The 21,851-nt window shown below is 43.8% G+C and overlaps 2 protein-coding genes across 5 annotated transcripts in view; both read right to left on the bottom strand.

Moving 5' to 3' along the window:
- ebf2 (EBF transcription factor 2) overlaps positions 1-12,454 on the bottom strand; it is a 28,406-nt gene extending 15,952 nt beyond the window's left edge. For 2 of the 4 annotated variants that reach the window (XM_047591908.1, XM_047591910.1), the window contains exons 1-6: positions 11,811-12,454; positions 9,806-9,962; positions 8,072-8,135; positions 6,652-6,707; positions 6,477-6,550; positions 5,126-5,194 (exon numbers count right to left, since the gene is read on the bottom strand). In XM_047591908.1, the coding sequence (XP_047447864.1) occupies positions 5,126-5,194; positions 6,477-6,550; positions 6,652-6,707; positions 8,072-8,135; positions 9,806-9,962; positions 11,811-11,944 (554 nt within the window). In that variant the 5' untranslated portion in view covers positions 11,945-12,454. The remainder of the gene's footprint in view (positions 1-5,125; positions 5,195-6,476; positions 6,551-6,651; positions 6,708-8,071; positions 8,136-9,805; positions 9,963-11,810) is intronic. The other 2 variants (XM_047591909.1, XM_047591911.1) reach the window with 1 other exon arrangement.
- A 3,879-nt stretch (positions 12,455-16,333) lies between these two features.
- Positions 16,334-21,567, bottom strand: LOC125012133 (eosinophil peroxidase-like). The gene is made up of 17 exons (XM_047591872.1): positions 21,419-21,567; positions 21,146-21,214; positions 20,858-20,945; positions 20,582-20,754; positions 20,356-20,488; positions 20,125-20,254; positions 19,818-20,024; positions 19,353-19,713; positions 19,093-19,253; positions 18,717-18,975; positions 18,458-18,628; positions 18,130-18,367; positions 17,820-18,019; positions 17,672-17,692; positions 17,524-17,541; positions 17,349-17,381; positions 16,334-17,236 (listed from the first exon to the last, which is right to left on the bottom strand). The coding sequence occupies exons 2-17, from the start codon at positions 21,210-21,212 to the stop codon at positions 16,815-16,817; spliced, it is 2,682 nt and encodes an 893-aa protein (XP_047447828.1). The 5' UTR covers positions 21,213-21,214; positions 21,419-21,567; the 3' UTR covers positions 16,334-16,814.
- Positions 21,568-21,851: the final 284 nt, after the last annotated feature.

The following is a 21,851-nucleotide window of genomic DNA, read 5'->3' as shown; positions in this document are numbered from 1 at the left end:
ATGATGACAAAGTTGGTAAGGGCCAGCCAGGGTAATAATACACTCTGAGGTGTGTGGAAAAACACATAAAGCCAAACAGAGTGATGTTCTCCTCCTCCACCTCATCCATTATGTTCTTATGTGGGGACAGCTCATCAGTCATTGCACTTACATATGAAAGCATAAATGCCTAGTCAGCTTGTCCTGAATAAACAAAGATATCCAGTCCAATAAAATGCGAGATTTTGAGGCTTTCCTCGTGGCTCGTACAGTCCCAGAAACCCACATTACATTAGTTGAAGGTTGGCCTGCCTCTGAATGCAGCAACTTCACCAGCAACATGTGTAGTTTGTGGAGGAAGAAACTGTGCATCCTCTCTAATCTGGATGAGGCAGGAAATGTGGATCCTCAGACAGTTTCTTAATGATTATTTGCTCCAAACTTAAATGTTTTTCATGTATTTCACAGGAATTTAATTATTTCTCACAATCTATCAACAAAATAATAGTCAGAGTAAAGAGTGAAAAGGTGATAGTGCTTTCCGAAGTATAGAGTACAGACGTCATCCAACAGCTGCAGGCTGAATTTTGAGCTCTTGAATGACCTACAGAAAAGTCATCTTAATATAATACGACCGAAAAGGTAACAGCTATAAAAGAACAGCATGCCAGCATCCACTGAGAGAGTTATGAGTTTCACCGAACAGTTACAGTAAAGAAAGAATCTTATACTGGGAGTATGAGAAACAGACCCCTAAAATGACATTGTTGTCTCACACATAAAACTCTCAAGTGCATATATGACGACCTAACAGGGCGACTTGGCGGCGGAACTTGAGTATGCATCTGGGAAAGGGGAGGAATTCGACCCCTGACACGGTCCAAGAATTGTTACTGCATTTATTCTTTGGCTGATAGTTTAATGTTCTGTTCCCAAAGACTCGCAGCTTCTATTTTCTTTTTGGTTGGAGCTGAAGAATGAGGAGGCCGCTGTTCCCCACCATTAGCAGGACAAGGAGGAACTATGCGGGCAGCTGTGAGAACAGGTAGAGGGCAATGGCCTGCAGGAAGCACGGGAGCCGCCCTCATCACATAATTATCTATTATTTTTAATTGATATTACGCACGTGGAGGCGGAAAGACTAACATCAAGGCAGATTGTCAGACTGCCCCTTTAATGCACCACTGTAGCAGAGACCAGACATTTACATACAGCAACATGTGTTAATCCATAAAAAGCTATAAAAGTGCCAAAGAGTTTTACTTCCACTGCAGAACAAGCAGACTCTGTGCATGTGTGTGTTTCAGCTATCATACGGTAAGTTGGCTGATCATTCATACCAACTTAAGAAATTAACAATTAATAAGTGCAATAATTCACACTGAACTGCATTATTTGGTAATCGAGCTCAAACTAAAGCAATCTTCTGCACATCGATAAGCAACGGAGCGAAAAACTACCCACCACACTTACTAGTTGAAACAAACATGTGGTACATGTACATAACTAGAACCAAGACTGCAAACAGATCAATACAACCCTCAACCTAAGATTAAGAGGAATGGATTCTTCTTGGAGCCAGGCATCAGAAGATGAGTCATCTCTCAGGACAACCGTTTAAATGGAAATATTCAGAGCGCAAATTTATCCCTTGAAAATATAAAGAACTCGCCAGATTTTGTACTAAGCTGTTCCTGATAGAGGTGTTTCATTCAGTTTGGATTGTTATTTTTTTTTTTAGTATTCAAAATGCACATGTGTGAGAGGCTCATTTTGAGTCTGGGGGAGGGAAGAGCCATATTGACAAAATTGGAAAATTCCTATTGATTATTCTTCTTTTCTCTGAGCACCGGCTTGTTAAAAAAAAAAAAAAAAAAGAAGAAGGACCCCTCTTGGAAACACGATCAATTAGTGAGATAGTGCTTGCCATTGATCACCCCACTGCCCCTCACAAGGCTCTTGCCGTACGATGGATCCCTCCACACACTCCTTATGACCAAATATTGATCTCAGCTTCTCAGCCAAATATAAAAGCACGCAGAGGGCTGACCCCTCCCAACCTCACCACGTGGTCTGATACTAATACTGACATCTGCTTGTCTCCATTGTAAAGCCCGTGGTTCACTCATAAATACTGAGGCCCGCTCAGGCCCAGAACCAATATAGCTTCTCAGGGGTCAGAGGTCATTATGGCAATAATGCTGCCATTAACAGATCTGCCTGGGTTAGTACTGAGATCTACTCGGACGAGTTTCACAAGGGGAAAGCAAAAAACACGGGGGAACAATGAGCTCAGTATTGCACAGTAGTGTTTTTTCATTTGATTGATTTGCTTTTTGTTCAATAAATGACCTAAATAAAACAAATATCAAGATTCTGATTTCATGCCCAAAGGAGCGTGATCTTGAAGGGTCCCATTTATGGTGATGAATTCAGAGTCACCAGTGCAGCAGATATGACTTTCTATTGATTGATCGTCTGACCAATCAGTGAAGGAGTCCGTCCATCAGTCAGAGGTAAGTGACATTGAAACAGAGACGTCACATCAGGCCAGTGAGCGTTACAATTCACCAATGTTAAGATTAGAGAGGTGTAAAACTATTAGACACAGCAGGCAGCCGGGGCATTCGACAATTCTCTCCCATAAGCAACTTGAGTCATCTCTTTGTCAAAGACTGCCCTTGCTCTCTTCATCCCTCAGTCCCTCCACCCCCTGTCCCTTCACCCCTCCCTATGGATCAGCTGTGATCTCCCCTCTCTCCTTTCACTCAAATCAGGATTAGGGAGAAGGAGAGTTGGAGGGGGTGTTGCAGCAGCAGCAGCAGCAGCAGCAGGAGAAGGGGGGGTGAGAGAAAACTGAAACAATATGGAAAGGAGATTAGAAAAGAGGGGGTTTGGGCCGTTTGGGGAATTGCAAACTCCCTTGTGCTTGGGTAGGTGTCCTAATGACACCGCCTAATTATGGCAAAATTAGACAGGCTAAAAGGTGGGGGCTATGAAGGAGACGCCAACGTGAAGGGAAGGGAATTAAGCAATAGTGGAAGGAGTGAAAATAGTGAGTGCACAGTAGGAGCAGTAAGGGTGACAGGGGTGCGCAGAAGTACAGATACAAGCCAGAGCTGGGGAGGAAGGGAGCACGGGGCTGGGAGAGAGGGAATAAAGGGGAAAAGAAGCAAGGGTAAAAAAAAGAAGGGTAGTGGCTGGGCGTTAGGAGCGAGTGGGCCCCAGCACGCTGCATGTTAATTGGAGAACAGGTGTTGGGGCTGGGAGCAGGAGGCTGATTACTGGAGCCACAGAAACAGACCGTCTCCTCCACACAGACATTCAAACACAGAGTCGCGCACAACCACAAATGCATAGGCTGCAGACACACACACACACACACACACACACACACACACACACACACATATACAAACATGAATAATTTAAGACTCAAGCAGTGACTAGGGAAAAAGGTCAGTGTAGGGGTCACAGAGACACATAGACAATCGCACATACATCCATATACATACATAAATAAATGTGCAATGATCCCCCCACACACACACACAAACCATACATTTATTTGTGTGCACACAGGCAATGTATACATACTGTGAACATCTTGCCCTGCCAATCTCTCTACTTTTTCTCCCTCTTTTTTTTTTAGCGTACCTACAGTGAAATGAGAAAGAGCCCATGAAGTGGGTAAAAAAAAAAAAAAGACACAAGGCCACATAAGATTGCATTGGCTTATCAGAAATTAACTGACTGCTAATAGGCTGCTCCCCGAGGAGCGGATTTTGCAGGCCAGTCAAGAGGGAGAAGCCCTCATCAGGACGGGATATGCCCAGTGTGATTAGAGAGTACAGTAGGTCAATGATTCCATTTAAATCAATCCTCAGAGCTCCACACCGGCCCGTGCGCACACACACAAACACACACACACACACACACACACACACACACACACATAAAAGTCACAAACACATATGGATTGTTCTTCTCTCACCAACACCACCAAGCTACTTACTAACAAATTTCAAGGAGGTTTGGCCGTGTTGGGAGGAAGTATAAAAAGAGTGCGGAGGAGGCTCTTGTGAGAGTAATGCTCTACAGTAAATGGGAAAAGCAGCTGCTCCAAGGTATTCTGGGAAAATTCAAAAAACAACAGCCCAATTTTTCCGTTATAAGAAAACTATCTTCAGCTGAGATCCTTTGAGACACACTGTCAACAGTCAGCCAGCTTGAACTGAGGAGGGGAAAGAAAAGGGTCCTTGACGTATATGAAGTGAGTGTTTTCTAGACAGACAATCGTAGGGAAGGAGAGAGGGAAGAAGAGGTGGGGGAGGGTGGGGGGGGGGCCATGGAGGAAGAGGTGATGAAGGTTGCGTCTATGACATCGCGGAGAAAGTATTTCACATGCGCTCCGCTTGTGAGCATTTATCACCCCGGTTAATGCCAGGCAGACTGTGCGGGACCTCCTTGGACTCGCACACGCCGATTACCGGGGTGGTCATCTGCCTTTAAGCTTGATAGCAGGATGTCAGGGTGAACATTTACTACACATGTGAGCATGTCTGGCGGTATGAAGGAAGCCACATGCGCTCGTGATAGAAAATCTATGCTTTTGTCAGGTTTCGGGTGTTATGTTGACACGAGTAACCAAACTGAAGCAGATCCGAGCGGGGCGAGGATAGATCGACAGATATGCATAAAGTAAAAGAAAGAGGGGGGAACACATGGAGACACATGGTATGATACAGCCTGCTTGTATTGATGCAGTGTAAATGGACTACTGTGAACATTTCTCCCTGTGTTTGGACTGCTAACAATATTATATGATGAATACGTGGACAGTTAAATATCACGTGAATATGAAAATATACCAGAAATCTATTGAAAACCCACATATAACTACATATAAGCCGCCGACTGTGCAACTGCTTCTCTCACTGTGGTCACTATTTTTGGTGGCTGCAAATGCACTGTCTGATTGGTGAGATCTCAGCACAAGGAGCTCCTCATCAAACCATGATCTCACCGTGTCGCTGTGAGTGAACGTGCACACACGGAGAAAGAAAGGTCGGCCAGAACATCAAATATGGAGAGGTGCTTGTTTGAGGTGATGGACGCCGTGCGGGACACGGTTTGATCTCATTACCTGTCAATGATGACTGGATCAGAGGGCGTCTCGTTCCTGTTGCCGCAGCTCTTCTTCTCGCAACAGCGGCTGAGTGGGGCGGTTTGGAGAAACGGAAAAGAGGAACTAGTCAGTGCAAGGGGAAAAAATAACAAATTAAATAGGAGGAGTCTTCATTTGTGTGGCACATCCACATCCACAGGCCCAGACTGCGCTTCTCCACAGTAGGCCACGATCCAGGGACACACAAAAGAGGCATGAGAGGGGAGGGGGAGAATGGACAAAAGAATAAAGGAGGAAGAAAAGGTACAACAACACACCCTACAAACAGTGAGAGACCATTCAAAAGTGAAAAGCCAGCCAGGCAATCTGTCACATTGATTTTGAAATCAAACTCAACCCCCACGCAGCCTCAGTGCGCGCACGCACACACACACACACACACCGTCCCACAACATCCTACCATTCGTCAGCAGTCCTGTCCGAGGAGCCTGCTGGCCACCCAGCACCCCCCTCCCCAAAGTCCCCTTCACTGCATAACAAAAGTGCCCCCACCCCTAACCATCTGCCACCCCTACACCTCGCCTCACCCCTCTCGTGTCCCAGCTTGGCCCTGCCCTGCCCCCCTCCGCCCCCCTGTCAGACGGCCTCACTCCCCAGCTGTGACGCTTGCCCTCTGCTTCTTCGGCTCTGTTATTAGCCAGCTGTGAGTCACATTCGGGCATCTGCTGGCTACACAATGGCAAAGCCCACTCCGCCTTAGCCCCTCTCACCACGTCCCAGCCCCCCCTTATCCTTCCCCCTGTTGCCCTCAAATCCTAGGTCAGTGCCCCACTTCCAAACCACCTCTCCATCCATCCTTCACCTTTTTTTCTCCATTTGTGAAATAATATGCACTTTTGTCTTTACGCCACGGCTACTTCTTAAACTTTTAAAGCAACCACCAACTGCACCACTACACATGTCATGTTGACAACGTTTTTACATGTTCCTAAATCCTGGAGTTATATTTCGATGAGTGAAAGTCGGATTGTTTCCCTAAAGTGTCTGGTGCTGTCAGTTGCGGTCTGGCTATGAAATCCCAGGCCAGACAGAGAGAGGGGAGCTCCAGAACGAAACAGGAGCCGGTCTGGGTACACGCTGCATTACAGCTGAGAGCAACAAGAGGCTACCTCTGTCACAAGGATGATGACAGACAGGCTGGACTTAAAGTTCAATAACAGATTTTTTTTTTCTTTAAGTAGTGCCCCAAGCATTGTCTCAAAACCACATTTCAAGCTGACTAAAACAAAACAAAGTGAGCAATGGATATTTGGATTTCATCCCTGTGGGCGCAGGCCTCGCTGAAACCGAGTACACGTGTAACACTCACCTGCACATAACCTCGTGCGTGAGCAGAACTCTGCACATTTCTGGATTCTTGTTTTGTCCCTCATACGATATGGGCTGAGAGGAGGAAAAAAGCCACAGATTCAGTTGCACGTCAAATAAATACCTCTTGTTAGCGGAAAAAAATGGAATGGAAGACCCGAGGAAAGTTCACCAACCTGTTTGGTGACAGAGTCGATAAGTCTTGCGTATAGATCTTGTTCGGTGCGAACCCCTGCAAAAAGAGCGCAGAGCGAGGTGTTATCACAACTTAATCGTGAGAGAGATTTGTTCTTAATATAAAACCTCTTGTCCTTTGTTCTTTAGTTAAATTTAAACAGGGACTAAAAGAGAACTCAAGCTGGACACAGACATATTTTATTGTGCGTTGTTCACTTTGTACTGACTCCCACTAATGTCACTGCTCTAACCAGCTGATTAAATACTCAGTATAAATTGAGATGTGTATTCTTAAAATAAAATGGAAAGATTTCTGATATGCATCTTTTTTTTTCCCCCTCGGACTCTGGACAAGCTCTCACGAAAAGCATTGAATTCTGTCCAGCCAACACTGAGGAACAAGATTGGCATGCAGCTCATATTTCCGCTATGATGGTTTCTGAGGGGATTGAGAGCTATTTGATGTTTGATGATTATTAGTCATGTTCTGCTGTGAGGCCACGAGTTACAAGCAGATTCTCACGATTCGTCAGGCGTCTCTTTTTGCGGACGTTTCTGTGCTAACTTGGGGTTTAGTTTTTAGCTGACTGACGGGGAGACTGTGTTCCACGCCAACAGGTACAATATTATCCAGTCGTCTTTAAACTATACATTTGTTTCCGCTTCTTTGCAATCGGATGTGCGCCTGTGAGATTTGCGGAAATACCTGAGCATCTGGATGCTTTAAAACCTCTACTGTAAATCACACTACAGAAAGAAACAAAGTGTAATTAATGGCTTCTTGAGAAAAGAGACCCATTTTCTGTAGAGAGACTTTGGAGAGTATTGCTTTTAAAATGTGTTCCTCTCATCAAAGTCTCGATTGAGATGCCTTTGATATCACTAGGGGGAAGGGGATGAGAGGAGGGGATGTAGAGGAAGTGCTTTTGGTGTGTGTGTGTGTGTGTGTGTGTGTGTGTGTGTGTGTGTGTGTGTGTGTGTGTGTGTGTGTAAATGTGTGTATGAGGGGGTTGCTCTGGAACATGTCTTTTATCTTCTCTCCCATGGGTGCCAGTGCGATGGCAGAGTAGGGGCAGCAGTGGCTCATGGGAACCAAATTTCTCTGTGTATCCCCCCCGATCTGATGTAGAAGCACCATCGGGGGAGGTGAGACGAGGAGGGGTTGGGATGGGTGGCAACATGTACCTTATTTCTTCATGCACGGGCTCAGAAGTGGCTGAATGTTGAATTGTGCAAACCCAGAGATTGGATAATGAGCTGCAGGTAATTTATGAGCTCGGGGAAGGGAGGCACGAGGGGATGTGAGGTGTTAGGTACAGCATTTTCAACTCCGTCCGAGGCTCGGCATCATGTCTAAATGATGGAACCGGGCACCTCGGAGGTCAAAGGATCTGAGAGCCCGCCGTCGAACCCACTCACCGTTGCTGTAGAGGAGCTGGAGCTTGTAGTGCGTGCCGTTGTTGGTCTTTTCTCCTGTCTGCTCCTTGGAAAGGGGGAACAGAAACACAGACAAACGCAGGGCATGCAGTTAAGCTCACTGGGGTATAGATAAGTACAGCTGGGCATCAGCACACAGTGTTAAGCGCAGTGAGTTTCTCCTAATCCTCCAGCATGCCCTTCCCATGGAGCAGCGTCGAGATCAGAGAGTTGTAGGCTCAAGGCTCATGTGGGACCCTGCGTTGCGCTCATAAGCTGAACACTTAACCTTGAGTCGGATGTTCTTTGTAGAGGTTGAACTATCATCTCTTATACAAACTCCTAAAACCCAGAGATCATATGCAATGGTCTTCTCTCCAACTAGGTAGTAGGCAGTTATAGGTGGTGTGTGTGTGTGTCTGCGCGCGTGCATGTGTGTGTGTGTTGGGGGGGAAAGTATGTTCCAGCGAGTGAAAAGTATTGTGTGTGAGACTGAGCAGCAGTCGACCTTGACAGAAAAACTTCCTTTCCTGCTATCCCTCCTTCCCCCCAGGCTCTCCACTAGCCTCTCACTTCTTCTCACTCTGTCTCCTCTTCCCCCTCTTTCTTTCTCTTCCTCTACCTCTACTGGTCTTTCTAAGTGGTCTCAAAGGAATGCTCTCTGGTCCAATAACCCAGGAGCCTGGCATCACAGAGATGAGCGCCAGAGGAGAGGAGAGGAGAGAGAACAGGGAGGGAGAAATTGGGAATAGGAGACGGTTGTATAGGAGCGGAGAAGGGGCAGCCAAATTAAGATGCAAGAAGAGGGGTAAGACTTAATATGAGGGGTGAAGCAGAGACACGTCAGGAGATAGATGGATGCATGGCTTCATAAGTTTCGCAAATACACACAGAGGAGCATTTATTTTGCCATGCCATCGCTCTACCTCTGCATAATTACGAAGCAAAAACAGATGCCAGGGTAACCATGCAGAAAATGAACTTCTCCACCGCCATCATATTTGTCTACGCCGGCCTGTGTGCCACAAAGGGGAAGCAAACTGACAGCTCTCAGCCCTGGTGTTATCACCACCACCTCCCCCGCTCCCTATAACTATGTTTGAACTTCAGTTGACAGGACATTCAGGAGATTCTCCTCACCACAAGCCAGAAAACTCCATCAACGCTGGGCATAAGGCTCACTCCAAGCGCTCTCCCCTCTCTAGTCCCTCTCTAACTCTGCGCCCTTCCTTATTTTGGCCTTGTCCAACCTGAGGAATCCAGCTCCCCCCACAGCAGTATTTAGAGTATGGGAGAGAGGCAAGAAGGAAAAGAGACTTTGATGATTAGTTCACTGTATAACTTAACAGGAGCAAGCATAATTTGCATTTTAAAAAAAGTAGTGATGTCCTCCTAATGAGGCAAGCTGCTAATTAGTCATTAGATATTCTTTTTCAATCCCACATCATCAGCTCATTGAGGGTAAAGCTTGTGTAAACATGTACCCGTCAGCTGTTCGATATGCTTGGCTTTACTGGGGATGGGGGAGATTAAGTTGAGCACCTAGTTACAGCTAAATGTGTTAAACTAATAAAAACTGTTCACCACATTTTAAACCACGTTGATTTAAATGCAGCGTTTCAAGTGTAATAGCTTCCCACAGAACGATTGTAATGATGAAAATGTTACACGTTGAATTGATGGCACCCTTAAAATGATCGTGAAGGCTGACATGCACACACAGAAACAGCCACACACCTTGTCATGCTCGACAAAGTCTACAAACGCAGTCCTCTCCACCTCCACAGGTTGGCCATGTCTGTCGTAGAGCGCCAGGACAAAGTGGAAGAAGTTGGACTTGCGGAGATTCGAGGGCGGCTGCTTCTCGAAATGTGCTCTCGACAGAGCTACTCCACTGAAGACACAACAGGAAGAGGCAGTCAGCTCACACATCTTTGTAAGAAAGATTTTCAAGTTGCATTTTTCAGTTGAATTACCAACTAACAAGGTATGTAACTCACTGGAGCCTGGAAATATCTCTCAGAGAAATAAAACAAACTAAAGACCAGGCACTTTTCTCTACTTAGTAGTTAAATCACAGAAATGATGGTCTACAAACGTAGGCCTATGGCAGAAAATCATGAAAAATAAATTAAATGTGCATCACAAAAATGTATGACTCACTGGAACTTTAAAGAAAGGAAATTATTTAAATACTAAACAAACATATTTAAAGAAAAATTAATTTTCTATCTGTTATGTTTTTCTTTATCCTTTAAAGCATTACATTTTTACCATAAACCACTTATAAGTTATAATGATCAAATTATAATATTGACAATAATAATTAATAATGATGATTATAATAACTGTATCTGTTTAGAAGGATCTAATGTGAAGTGAAAAATCACACAAACAGAAAACATGAAAACTTTATATTATTAACTTATAATGGGGGGAAAATAACCAACAGAAAAATAACATTCATGGCTTGCTGTTAAATGAGTTCAAATATAAATTAAAGACTCATGCACGTGGGACTCTTTATCTCAGTTCATCCTGGAAAAGATTTTTTAAAAACAGTCATTTGCAGGTCTGCGCAACGGAGAATCTGAACAATATTTCTGTAGATTCAACGGAAATTGCCATTTAATATCTTTTCCGACAAATTAAAGTTGAGTGCGTTTTACGCATCGTCGTTATCTGCAAAAATGTTTCCTAAAAGTAGAAAACAAGGGGAAATAAATCCCGATGTAAATGCATGTAATGATCATTTTAATAAAATAATAATTTAAATTGCATTTTGACGCTCAGTAATTTACTACTGATTAATTAACTAGTTGCATGTCGGCATATGATAACTAATTGCTATTTGTAGATTATGTCTATGAAGATATTTAGGCATATAGTACACTGGTTAGTACACTGGTTTATTTAACTTGCCAGGTTCTTTTTTTTCTTTTTTTTCATGGAAATGACTCTACATTTTATGACTGTGTTTTTTATGTTTTCTCAGCCTTGGAGCTCAGTCAGTTTGGAACATGAGAGCAGATGTGTGTAAAGAATGAAAAATGTGTAGCGGATGATTGAGCATCTATAAGGGAGTGTGGCAAATAGCCAGAGACAATACGATTCAACAGTAGAAAAACTGCTCTTTTTATTATTTCTGAAAAATTAGAAATCTAACGTTGGTGGCCGGTGGGGATAAAAGTGTTTTCCAGAAGAAAAAACAATCGGTTAAAAGAGCTGCTCTGGAGAAAGAGGTAACTCTATTTATTTTAGTGACATACAGACTCATAATGTACTTTTATGCCAGCTTGTGTAAATTAAGCACGCAATTTTGCCTTTACTACAAGTGTAAATTCTCTCATCAGATGTTCCTCTTGTGTAACTCGTGCGTGTAAAAGGCCAAAATTTGTAATCATTATTTTTACGTTTCGGAAACATTTTGTGCGCATAGCCAGAACCACTTTTCATGGCATATTAATAATAATTATGTCAAACTGCTCCTTTGCCTTATTTAAAACGGTTTTACGAGTTTGGGTGAAGTGAGTTTTATTGAAGGCTTGAGTCATATTTTGCAACAAGTAGTTTGCAGCTCATTTCTTAAAAGGCGCCTGCTCTAATGTCAAATGCTCACGCATCATAACCCCTATTGATTCCACGATGCTGACAGTGGATAAATTATGTCAGGGTGCTAACGAGGCTGAGCACATCATGCAGAGAAAGCATTATTTTTTGGATCCGTTGGCTTGTACAGTACCTTTGTGCCGCTACGTTCGCATCCACAACCCCGACATTGCGCACCCATGACCGGACTGGATCCATCTCCTCTCCAAGACTTCTCTCTTTTAATCCGCTCACTTCTCGTATCAGATGCTCCTGGATCCCGAACATTTAAGCCTTGTCCTGATCGGGAGGTGCACTTTTCTGAACTTAAAAAAAAGAGTTGGACAACTAAAGCACTTTGGCAAACAACAGAAGGTCCACTTCAAGGTGCTGCGCTCCCCCAGAGCGCTGCTCTGAAAAAAGACAACCAAAAAAAAAAAAGAAAAAAAAACGATCGTTCGCAAAGCTTTGAAAAATTAATGACCGGCGCTGTGTGATGTTTCAGAAGGCGTCTCAACAGAACAAATCCACACCGACTTAATTTTACCGTTCAAGTGATTGTAATAAATATATTCCTCCACTGATTGCAAGCATCGTCCGAGCGCGTATATCCAGCCTCAGTTCGAGCTCAGTGAATCACCTGCTTGGTGAGTTCAGCTCCGCCGGCAGTCAGTCTCAGAATATTCTTTAAAAATCTTTGTGCGCAGAAAGTCTTCCTTTGTCACAAGGCCAGATCGGATCAAAACAGTTGATCCGTGGGCCAGGAAGCCTGTAGTGAACCGCTGTCTTGAAGCATGAATGAGACCCTCAGCCGGGATAGAGCGTGGAGGAGGGGCCTTGGTGCCATATGGGGGACCGATTGTTGAAATGGATGCTCTCATTGGTGTAAAGTGCATCCGTTGTTTGGACTTCTGCCAGATTCAGCATCCAACCAGTGACTCCCCCCGCAAACTTTTCACACATTAAGTTCGACTAGATTGATAATATCAGATTAACAAAACATATCGGTATTTTTGAAGCAGGAACTGTAAGAATCGGTAGGTTCTGCGAGAAACAAATGTATCATTTCATAAATTGCGCACTGAAATTTAAAGGTCTTATTTGCGTATGCGCAGATAAGGGGTTGAGTGGGGGCAATCTATATTGTTCTCTTTATCCAAGCATTATTCAATATGAAGAATGTTAACGTTCACGTCCACGACGTGTGAATGTTTTGGGGGGCTTCCTAAAGCCACTTGTTAAATTTTCCCTTCAGATTCTGTTGTACATGCTGAGCAGCTACGGGCTTGAATAGGCAGTACAGCAAATCCTGTTGGGTCTATTCATTCAAGTCAACATTTAACACAAGTGCGCTCTCGACAGGCGCGTATTCAGCAGCTCGACCGTCTGCTCCTTTGAACGCAGTGATTCCGCTGAGGACGCATCGCATCAGTGTCATCTGCAACAATGGCCGTCTGGTTGGTCCATCAATCTCCGCCAGCCGCCGACAGGGCTGCGCTCTGATTGGCGTTTGGACCGCTGCCTGACAGAGCCCGAAATGAGTTCTTAATCAATACAACAGACTGTGTTATCAATTCCAAACTGGCCATGGAACCAGTTACAAATGACAGGCCAGTACTTCAATATGATTTATAAATAAAAATGTAATGTGCGGATATAAAAGTAGTCACTCTCGACCAAGTTTCACTTGGTAGCACAATATTTCTGCTATATCCATGAAACTTTTTTCGCAAACTTAACATTTAGATTTTGTTATAAATATTACGATATCATTTATCAGAATCTAATGTTGATCTGTCGTTTGTATGTAGGATTATATCAACATATATCATGTTTTGGGGTCTTTCTTGTGGACTGAAATTAATTTCCGCTCCCATTCGTCTGGCTTTGAAAAGGAAAGTTTTTTTTTTTTTCACCAATCCTGGTTCCTTGCCCCTTACCGAGACCATTGTCTCTGTGTGGAGTTTGTGCGCCTGGACAATGAATGTAAATCTCCCCCCTTGGATCCCGCCTCAACTCACCATCTGCCAGCGCGGGACAAAGTCAGATGTTCTCCCAATTATGAGAGCAGTCTCGGGGAATCCTGCTGCCGAGTCTCCGCCCTGCCGCCGTGTCCCTCACACACGTCTCCCGACATGACTGACAGCTCTACTTAACCCTAAAACCATGAGAAATCTATACGTGATGACACACACTTTAATAAAATTCCTTCACTCGTTGCAAAAAAAAAAAAAATACAAGAGAGATGCGCTCCTTCCAGTCTGCTGCATGCAGGGATTTACTGGTTCTCTTACTGTCCCACTTAAGGAAAGCACTGCATGAAAAGCTGCGGATAGTTGAGGCACTTGGTTTGGTAACACAGTTTTAGTGCAGTTAATAGATGGGGCATATTTTGACTATGTGCAGGAAAATTAAGCTCGTGATGGGTTCCCTGCAAACAAAAATGAAAGCAGGGAGTAGAAATTAAAACTTTGGATATGAAGTTGCTGCGGTACACTTGCTCAGAGTGTGGGACTAATGTCCCAGAGCATCGAAACTACGCAAAGTTGTCTTGGCTTGTTACTGGTTTTAGTCGCATTAAATAATTATTCGGATGAAGCAGATTTCTAATATAACCGTGTGAGAATGTTTAGTTTAGTTAAAAAAGCGGGACATGTGTACTTTGTGCAAATTAATAACATGTTAATTTATTTATGTCAGAAGAAAGTCCTCTTCAGTGTTTTTGTGAATTTGTGGACGTTGCGCATGTCACTAGACACGCGTTATTAAGAAATCTTCCCGTCCTGGCCTGTGTGTTTTGCAGTGCATTCAGTGCTGGGGAGTCCACCCGTCTCCCTTCTTCAGTCCCACAGGTGCGAGGAGCTCCGCCGTGATTATCACAGCCCGCAAGACTTGCTGTCTAAATGTGTGGCTTTCTTAATTTGGTGAAGCGGAGAGCCGGGGCGAAAATGGGGGATTAAGTCAAACCACAAACGTCTTTCTAATCAATTTAACCCGCTGAGACGGTCAGCCCATGTGTTTTTTGGGAGGAGGTGGGGGTGAGGGTGGGTGGGGGTGGAGGGGGATCAGTGACTGCTAAACCAAACAATGGGGTATCGTGTGCCGCTCGTCCTCTCCAGCATTCCCCTGCTCCCATGGGACACCCGGAGCCACTCTGTGTGGATGGCACTGTGTCCGCGGAGGTCAGGAGGGGCGTGGTGTGTGTGCGTGCGTGCGTGTGTGTGTGTGTGTGTTTGGAGGGGAGGGGGGGCAGCAGCTGGTTTCCGTCCCTCCTCTCCACTGTATAGAAAACAACAGAGCTAATGCGACCCACTACGTCTCCAATCGATCGCCTTATATTGCGCTCGGTTTTGTTTACTTATTTAGGCAAGGATGTAAATCCCCCGGGAGTGTAGGCATCTGCAATTAAAGCTAGCCTCATTTCTTAACATCACAAACCATCATCTGATAAACCCGTGCCAAACCTTTGGATTCCGCACCAAGAAAAATTACTCAAATCTATATTTAAATCTCTAGGGGGGCACTGATCGACTAATCAGTGACATGGTTTTAAAAGTTTTATCTGAATGTAATTTCCCTATTATTGTTTGAGCCTATTTTATGAAATGGGACATTTGTGTTTTCAGGTAAATTGGGTCTATAATATCGGTGCAGCTTAACATCTGCTAAGCATATTATTTCAAACTTCTCACCTTCACCTTCAGGCGTTTTGACTTGAGGTAACATAAGAAGCACAGGTGTTGCGCTTCCCTTTCAGTCGAGACAGTTAGATAGTTAATGAATTTCTGCACATATACATAGCATATACATATACACAAAGATTGTCCTCAGATACAGCTAAAACCAAGCCAGTGGGCGGCTAAATCTAAATAAAAAGGTGGTTGATTAACTCGCTGTGTCCAAAAATAAACTCTGCTGCGAAAAGTTATACTATCAGTATTATTATTACCATTATTATTATTAATTATTATTATTATTGAGACATGCTTTTAACGTAATGAAAACAGTGAAAATCAAAAAGCACGGAGAAGTAGATTTTTTCAGATATCATAATGTGAAATGATATTAATAATTAGCCTTTATGATGGAACATTTCTTTAGATATAAATAACCAACTCTTGCAAATGATAAACAGCTTAGCATGAATTCACATAACTACTAACTCATGGTTTAAAGAACAAATAATAAAGTCATCTATTATTTCTTTATTGCATCTGTTTTAGTAAATATTATGTCTTATTTTTCATACTGGCATATTTATGTCGACCATACAGTAATCACTTAATTCGTTACAAGCTTGGCTTTAGAGGCAGAGGAGAAAAAAGTAGCCTACTCACCAACTTTTGAACCTTCGTCCAGCATGGATTTTTACAGCAAATATGAAGCACTTTAGATGAAAATGACATTCCTAGATTAATCTAGTAATGTGAAGTGGGCTGAAGCTAAAATTCACCCGAAGGCGGTTGTGGTGGTGTCCCGCGACCGTCCATGAAAACTTGTCTGTCAGTGCCACCTGCTGGTCCCCGTATGAATATTCTGAGCCGTGTTATATTACATCTCCATACACATATACTAACATTTCACCCTAATGAGTATAAGCGGAAGTAGCAGATGAGATGGGATATACTAATATTTCTTGAATCGTTGTGCTGTTTCATCATAGATTTCAGAGTCAAAGACAGTGCAATTTTCATTTATTAAAATTAAAGTGGCTCAGAATCTCACACAGCAAACCAGTGTGACCCAAAGAGGCAAAACAATCACTTGTCACAATTCTGAAAGATCAAAAGAGTTACCAGGAAGAAAAAAAACAGAATACAAAAAGATATTGAAATAAAATTAAATGTAGAATAAGCCCTTCAGTACATTTGACATTAACAGTGCAGGTATCATAGCAATGGCTTTTTAAACATGCTCTGTCAGCAAGACTCACATAAGCAAGGTGGTATTATATTTCTGGGCTTTTAATCCAATTAACTGACAAACAAAGAATTATTACAGAGACAAAAAAATCTGAAAAAGGAGTGCTACTTTTTGTGGATAAAAATTTTTTGTGGATAAAAAAATAATAAAGATTTATTACACCCCATGTGCATTCAATCAAACTAGTGATCAAAACTTTTTTTTTTTTTGACAGTGTTGTGTGTCATGAACTCTCCTACTCAGTGAACAACAGGTGCCCTGAGAAGAAACTATCTCTGGTCAGACCGTTGCCACCATGGTTAGCCACAAGCCAGACCTGGTCTCCTTCCTGAAGCTTAATGAATGTGCTTCCACTGGCTGTGATGTACCCGCTTTGCTGTGTGGTATAAGAGTGCAGGATCAGCTTTCCATTACGCAGCAGATCCACACTGGCAGCGAGGTGGTTGATCGTACAGTGGAACTCAAACTCGTAAACACCTGGCTGCTCGCAAGTAAAGATCCCTGTCTTGGTGTCATAGCTGTTCTGTCCGTTGTAGATGACATCGTGGAAGGTGATGGGAGAGCCAGGTTTGGGGAAGTTGTTGCCCAGTCGTACAGAGAATGCCACGTTAGGTCCGCTGCCAGGAGGTCCCTGGGGTCCTGGGGGTCCTCTGGGCCCTGTGTCGGAAAACGCATATGAAGAGTTGTTGCAAAAGAACCTCATTCTAATAAAGCAAATTGAATCAGTTTCAGCATTCATGGATAGTATAATAGGAAGTGGGAGATTTACCTTGTGGTCCTGGGGGTCCGCGAGGACCTTGATCTAGAGGAAATTAAAGATGAAAATTTTCATTTTCAAAATACCCCAATGCTTTCATGGTATAAGCATTAACATTTTAAAGTAAAATTTGTAGTACATCAGCATGACTATTTATGGCTAGCAGTGGAGTAAATAATATATTTACCTGATGTCTCCTGAGATCCTTTATCAAAGAGAAAATTAAAAAGAAAATGTCAGCGATTAGCAGTGCATAGAATAGCTGCAGCTTGTAAAAGCTTTAGTACATCAACATGACTATTTATGACTAGTAGCAGAGTATGTAGGATATTTACCTGATGATTCCTGAGATGACACTTTATGGAAGAGAAAATTAAAAACAAAATGTCAGCAATTTCAAAACACTTCCGCGCATCCATCATATGAACCTTTCTATTACAAGACTTTAACGCAATAGTTTTAGTGCATCATTTTTAAACTCACAATCCTCCCTCCATGGACTAAGGTCAAAGGCAGGGATGTCGTCACATTGGGTGTAGCCGTCCCCTCGAGGCCTGAACAGGAAGGGTTTTTCGGGGACCTCGGTGATGCCAGTGTTGTCGCAGATAAATCGGGCCAGGGATGTCTCTCTCAGGGAGGCTCTCTGATCGGCAGTGAAGACACCCTCGTTCTCCCACCAAAGACTGAAATCGGAGTTTGTCAAAGCTTAACCTCTCCGAATGTAGAAGTGCGGCTAACACATCCATCTCCACATCCTGAATAGATTCAGTTGTCTAACTTTGTATCTACTTACCGGTCTCCCTCACGGATCTTTTGGAACTGAGTGGCAATGAGGCAGCCAAACAGGGGTCCCACTCTTCCTCCAGGCACAAATGGCTCAGCCACACCTCCCAGCCACACGTCAATGTTGTCAGGAGTGCCATAGAGGTCCAGCAGGTTCTTAGCCAGCTTTGAGTTTTTCAGCACGTGACTCAGCTCTTTCATGTTGCGTGGCTGTGAGAGGCCACAGAACTTACGCCATTTGTTGTAGCCTAAAAAGCAACACACGCAGTTGAGGATAGTGAAGCGTTTAGAAACAGAAGGAATGTGGGGATAAACAGATATGAAGACTTAATACATACCGGGGATTCCATGGTCTCTGCCTCTCTGCATGTTCAGGGCACCCAGATCCAGCGCCAGGTCCATTGAGAATTTGAAAAGTCTGTCCCTCAGTTCATCGGTCATCACTCCATGCTGAGTGTTCAGCTTGGCCTGGCTACCAACCAGCCCTCTCAGGAGTGGGTCCAAACCACCTGAAGAACGCAGGAGAGTATTTAATGTTGATCAAATAATTCAGTCTCAACTTAAGAGGGGACAAAATGTTACATTTACTGCTCATACCCTCAAAGACGACCCTCCATGGTGCAAAGAAGGACTGGTGGAGCAGTGGGCTGGGATAGTCAGGATGGTTCTTGTAGTTCTCATCAAGACGGAACATGGTAGGGTGAACCATTGTGTGAGCGAATCGGAAGGCAGCCGTGGCGAAGACGTTCGAAATGCTGGGATCCACGGTCTCATCATAGCCGGGGTACGTGGACAGCTGCTTGGAAATCAAGTCTGGGCCAACGATGTGACCCAAAAAGTCCCTGAAGGTGATTACCTGAAAGACAAAAAAGAAAAAGAAAGAATCCCAGTCAGCTGATGCATTTGGAGGACGCACTTCTACATCCATCAATGCATTCAGGTAACCAAGCGTCTCTCTCTCTCTCTCTCTAACCTGGAAATATGCGCCCACGATCTTGCGCGCCTCCTGGTAGATTCTCTCTCCCCTCCAGTGTGGATTGAGTTTGGCCAGTTCTCGGGCAAGGCGGTTGTGCTCACGCACCATGAGTGTGTGCAGAGAGGTCAGGGCGATGTTCTCGTCGACGCGTTCGTCACCTTTAAAGCCACGCGAGGTTAAAAGGAAAGTTGCTGTCATGTGCAATTGCACGAATTAATTTAAACCAATTTAATGCCAATGTATTTGCTATCACTTACCTGCAACGAAGCATGGCACCTCCTCGGCACTGTTGTCGTTGGTAATTCTTCTTCGAGTCGCGCACATGCTGGCGTTCATGCCGGAGAAGGGCAGAAGCTCACGGCCGTTGTCATTAAATCTAGTGTTGACCCTCAACAGACCCAGGTCGTTAGTGAGATCTCGGAGGTTGCGGGCCTTGCTGTCCTCTGAACCGTAAACCTGACCTGCATCGAGGAAGGCTGTGAGCGCGTTAATCTGCTGACGGATGGTTCTGGCACCGAACACGAATCCAGTGTTGCCGGAACCGCAGGCTGGCGCTGAGCGGAAGAAGGGCAGGCACTCATGTGAATTTGAGCCAAAGCGTGGATCGTTGTCGGGAATCTGTTCGGTTGACAAGAAAAAATAAATATTCAGTAGCTATACGTGCACATGTTTAGATATAGATAGTTTTTTTTTCTTTTCTTGGGAGATGTGGTGCCACTGACGTTGATGGGGAAGCAGGGCTCTGTTCGCTCGCAGGTCTCGTCGCAATCTATTCCGTTACTGAATGAACGAATGGAAGGAGACAATGGGGTGAGGGTCAGGTCGTGATCAGTCCACTGGGCGAAGATGGTCACAAGGTGGGTGTAAAGTGTGTCATTCAACACGTCAGCGTTAGCAGTTGCCAGGATGTGGTTGGAAACTTCTCTAACCTGAGGACAGGATGCAATAGAGTATGAGCACACCGTACAAAGAGTGTTCTGCTTCCCAAAGTAATTTGCGCAATAGCTAGCAAAGCTGACATGTTATTACCAAGGGGAGCAGTTGATTGTTGATTTTCAGATCGGGAGTCCAGCCCCTGGGCAGAGTGGCTCCATCTTCATACTCAGGTGGAAGCCAGCGGACTAGAGGTATGTTGGAAGCTCCATAGCGAGGGTTTTCCCTAGACGAAACAAATGTAAATTACATTTAGCTTTGTACTTCTCTACACCTGGTTTAATTTTTGAAATGACATGAAATCCCCCACGCCTGAAGCTGCTTCACCTGTTGTTGCAAGAGCTGGTTGCTGGGCGAAACTGGTTCAAGCTGGGAGTCGTTCTGCATGGAGGGGGGCGTTCACGAGCGGTGCAGCCTGTCAGAGACGCAAGGACATGCAGATCCTCTTCGGAAATCAGATCTAATGAACGCAGACAAGGAACACGTGTTAGCTGCGCTGTCAAGTGGACGGCACCTGCAGTGTGAATTCAAAGTATCCGCTTCAGACACAAACCAGTGGCATTGATGGATCGTTTATGGCGTCTTTCCAGGTTGTCGGTGAGCCAGTTCACAGCATAATTCATGTAGTCAGCAGCTCGAACAGCACTGCGGGTCTGTCCGACAGGCTGCTTCATAAGCCGGATGATGTCAGGAAGTGCTGCATTTCTCCTCACGCGATCCAGGCTCCTGTGTTTTTTTATGAAAAATATCCGATTTATGAATATCTTTTTTTTTATTATTATTGTTATTATTATTATTTATTTTTTTAGCAACACATCTTTACACTCACACTCTTCTGGAGTAGCCATACGTTGCGTCCACGCTGGTCTTTGCCTCAAGCACAGCCTTTTCAATCAGACTCCTGCTCAAACGAGGCTCTGAAACCAAAAAAAGCACTTTTTTTTTGCCTTGCTTTAACGTTACTAGGTCCCCCCTATTCACGCCATATGCTGAAGAACAATATTCTACGAACTCATATCGGATCAGTTTCAAAGAACAATAGGAGTAGTAGTAGAGTTAATTTAAATCAGCCGAATAATAAGTTATTCTAAAGCCATTACAAAAATGTAGCACTCACCAGAGTTGACTTGGCATGGCAAGCAAAGGCAAAGAACAACAGACAGGAGGCCTAGGATCCAATTCATCTCTGGAAAAAAAAGAAAAGATTAAATATTTAATTAAATATCCGGCAAAACATCTCCAAAAATAAGTACAGTCCGGTCTGATATATCCTTATTTACGACATTGTCTCCATCTATCTATGTATCCATATATGTATCCCTATATGTATAATACAAAAATGAATAAAAAATAATAATGATAATGAAAAAATAAAAAATAAAAAATAAACCTGTGGTCAGGATAAAGCTCGTGTCCTCTAAAATCGTGTAGCATCCGCAGTGGATGTTGAGATGCTGTAAAGTCAGTGTCACTCACTCTTTTTATAGGCACTCCACGCCTCATTTTGTGCCAAGAATTTTTTTTTTTTTTTTTTTTTTGTTTCTCAGACAATGAATTCGTTTTCTCCTTCCTGGTTCCTTCTCTACCCCCGTCGGGCTGTGTCAAGGTACATACCTACAAACTAATGCAGGGAATTTAGCGGTCGTGACAACACAAAGGTTTTCTCTTTTTTAATGCGTTTTCAAGACAGGTCAAACAGGAGTGGAATCTCTGGTTCGCTCATGAGGAGGAAAATTATCACATTTCGCTCTTTCGGTCTGGATTTGAATTTTAAGTTAGAATTGTTTCGAGCATTCCGTACTCTTCAAAAAGTTAGAATATTT

The sequence above is a fragment of the Mugil cephalus genome, chromosome 8 (assembly GCF_022458985.1).
Source record: "Mugil cephalus isolate CIBA_MC_2020 chromosome 8, CIBA_Mcephalus_1.1, whole genome shotgun sequence".
NCBI classification, from domain to species: Eukaryota; Metazoa; Chordata; class Actinopteri; order Mugiliformes; family Mugilidae; genus Mugil; species Mugil cephalus.
This window is presented reverse-complemented; position numbering and strand designations above follow the sequence as displayed.

Coding starts and splice junctions, on each gene's coding strand:
- LOC125012133 (XM_047591872.1), bottom strand. CDS start 21,212: ATGAATTGGATCCTAGGCCTCCTGTCTGTTGTTCTTTGCCTTTGCTTG. Junction 20,255..20,355: donor ACCAGCTCTTGCAACAACAG/GTGAAGCAGCTT, acceptor TGTTTCGTCTAG/GGAAAACCCTCGCTATGGAG. Junction 18,020..18,129: donor AAGATCCGTGAGGGAGACCG/GTAAGTAGATAC, acceptor CTCCGATTTCAG/TCTTTGGTGGGAGAACGAGG.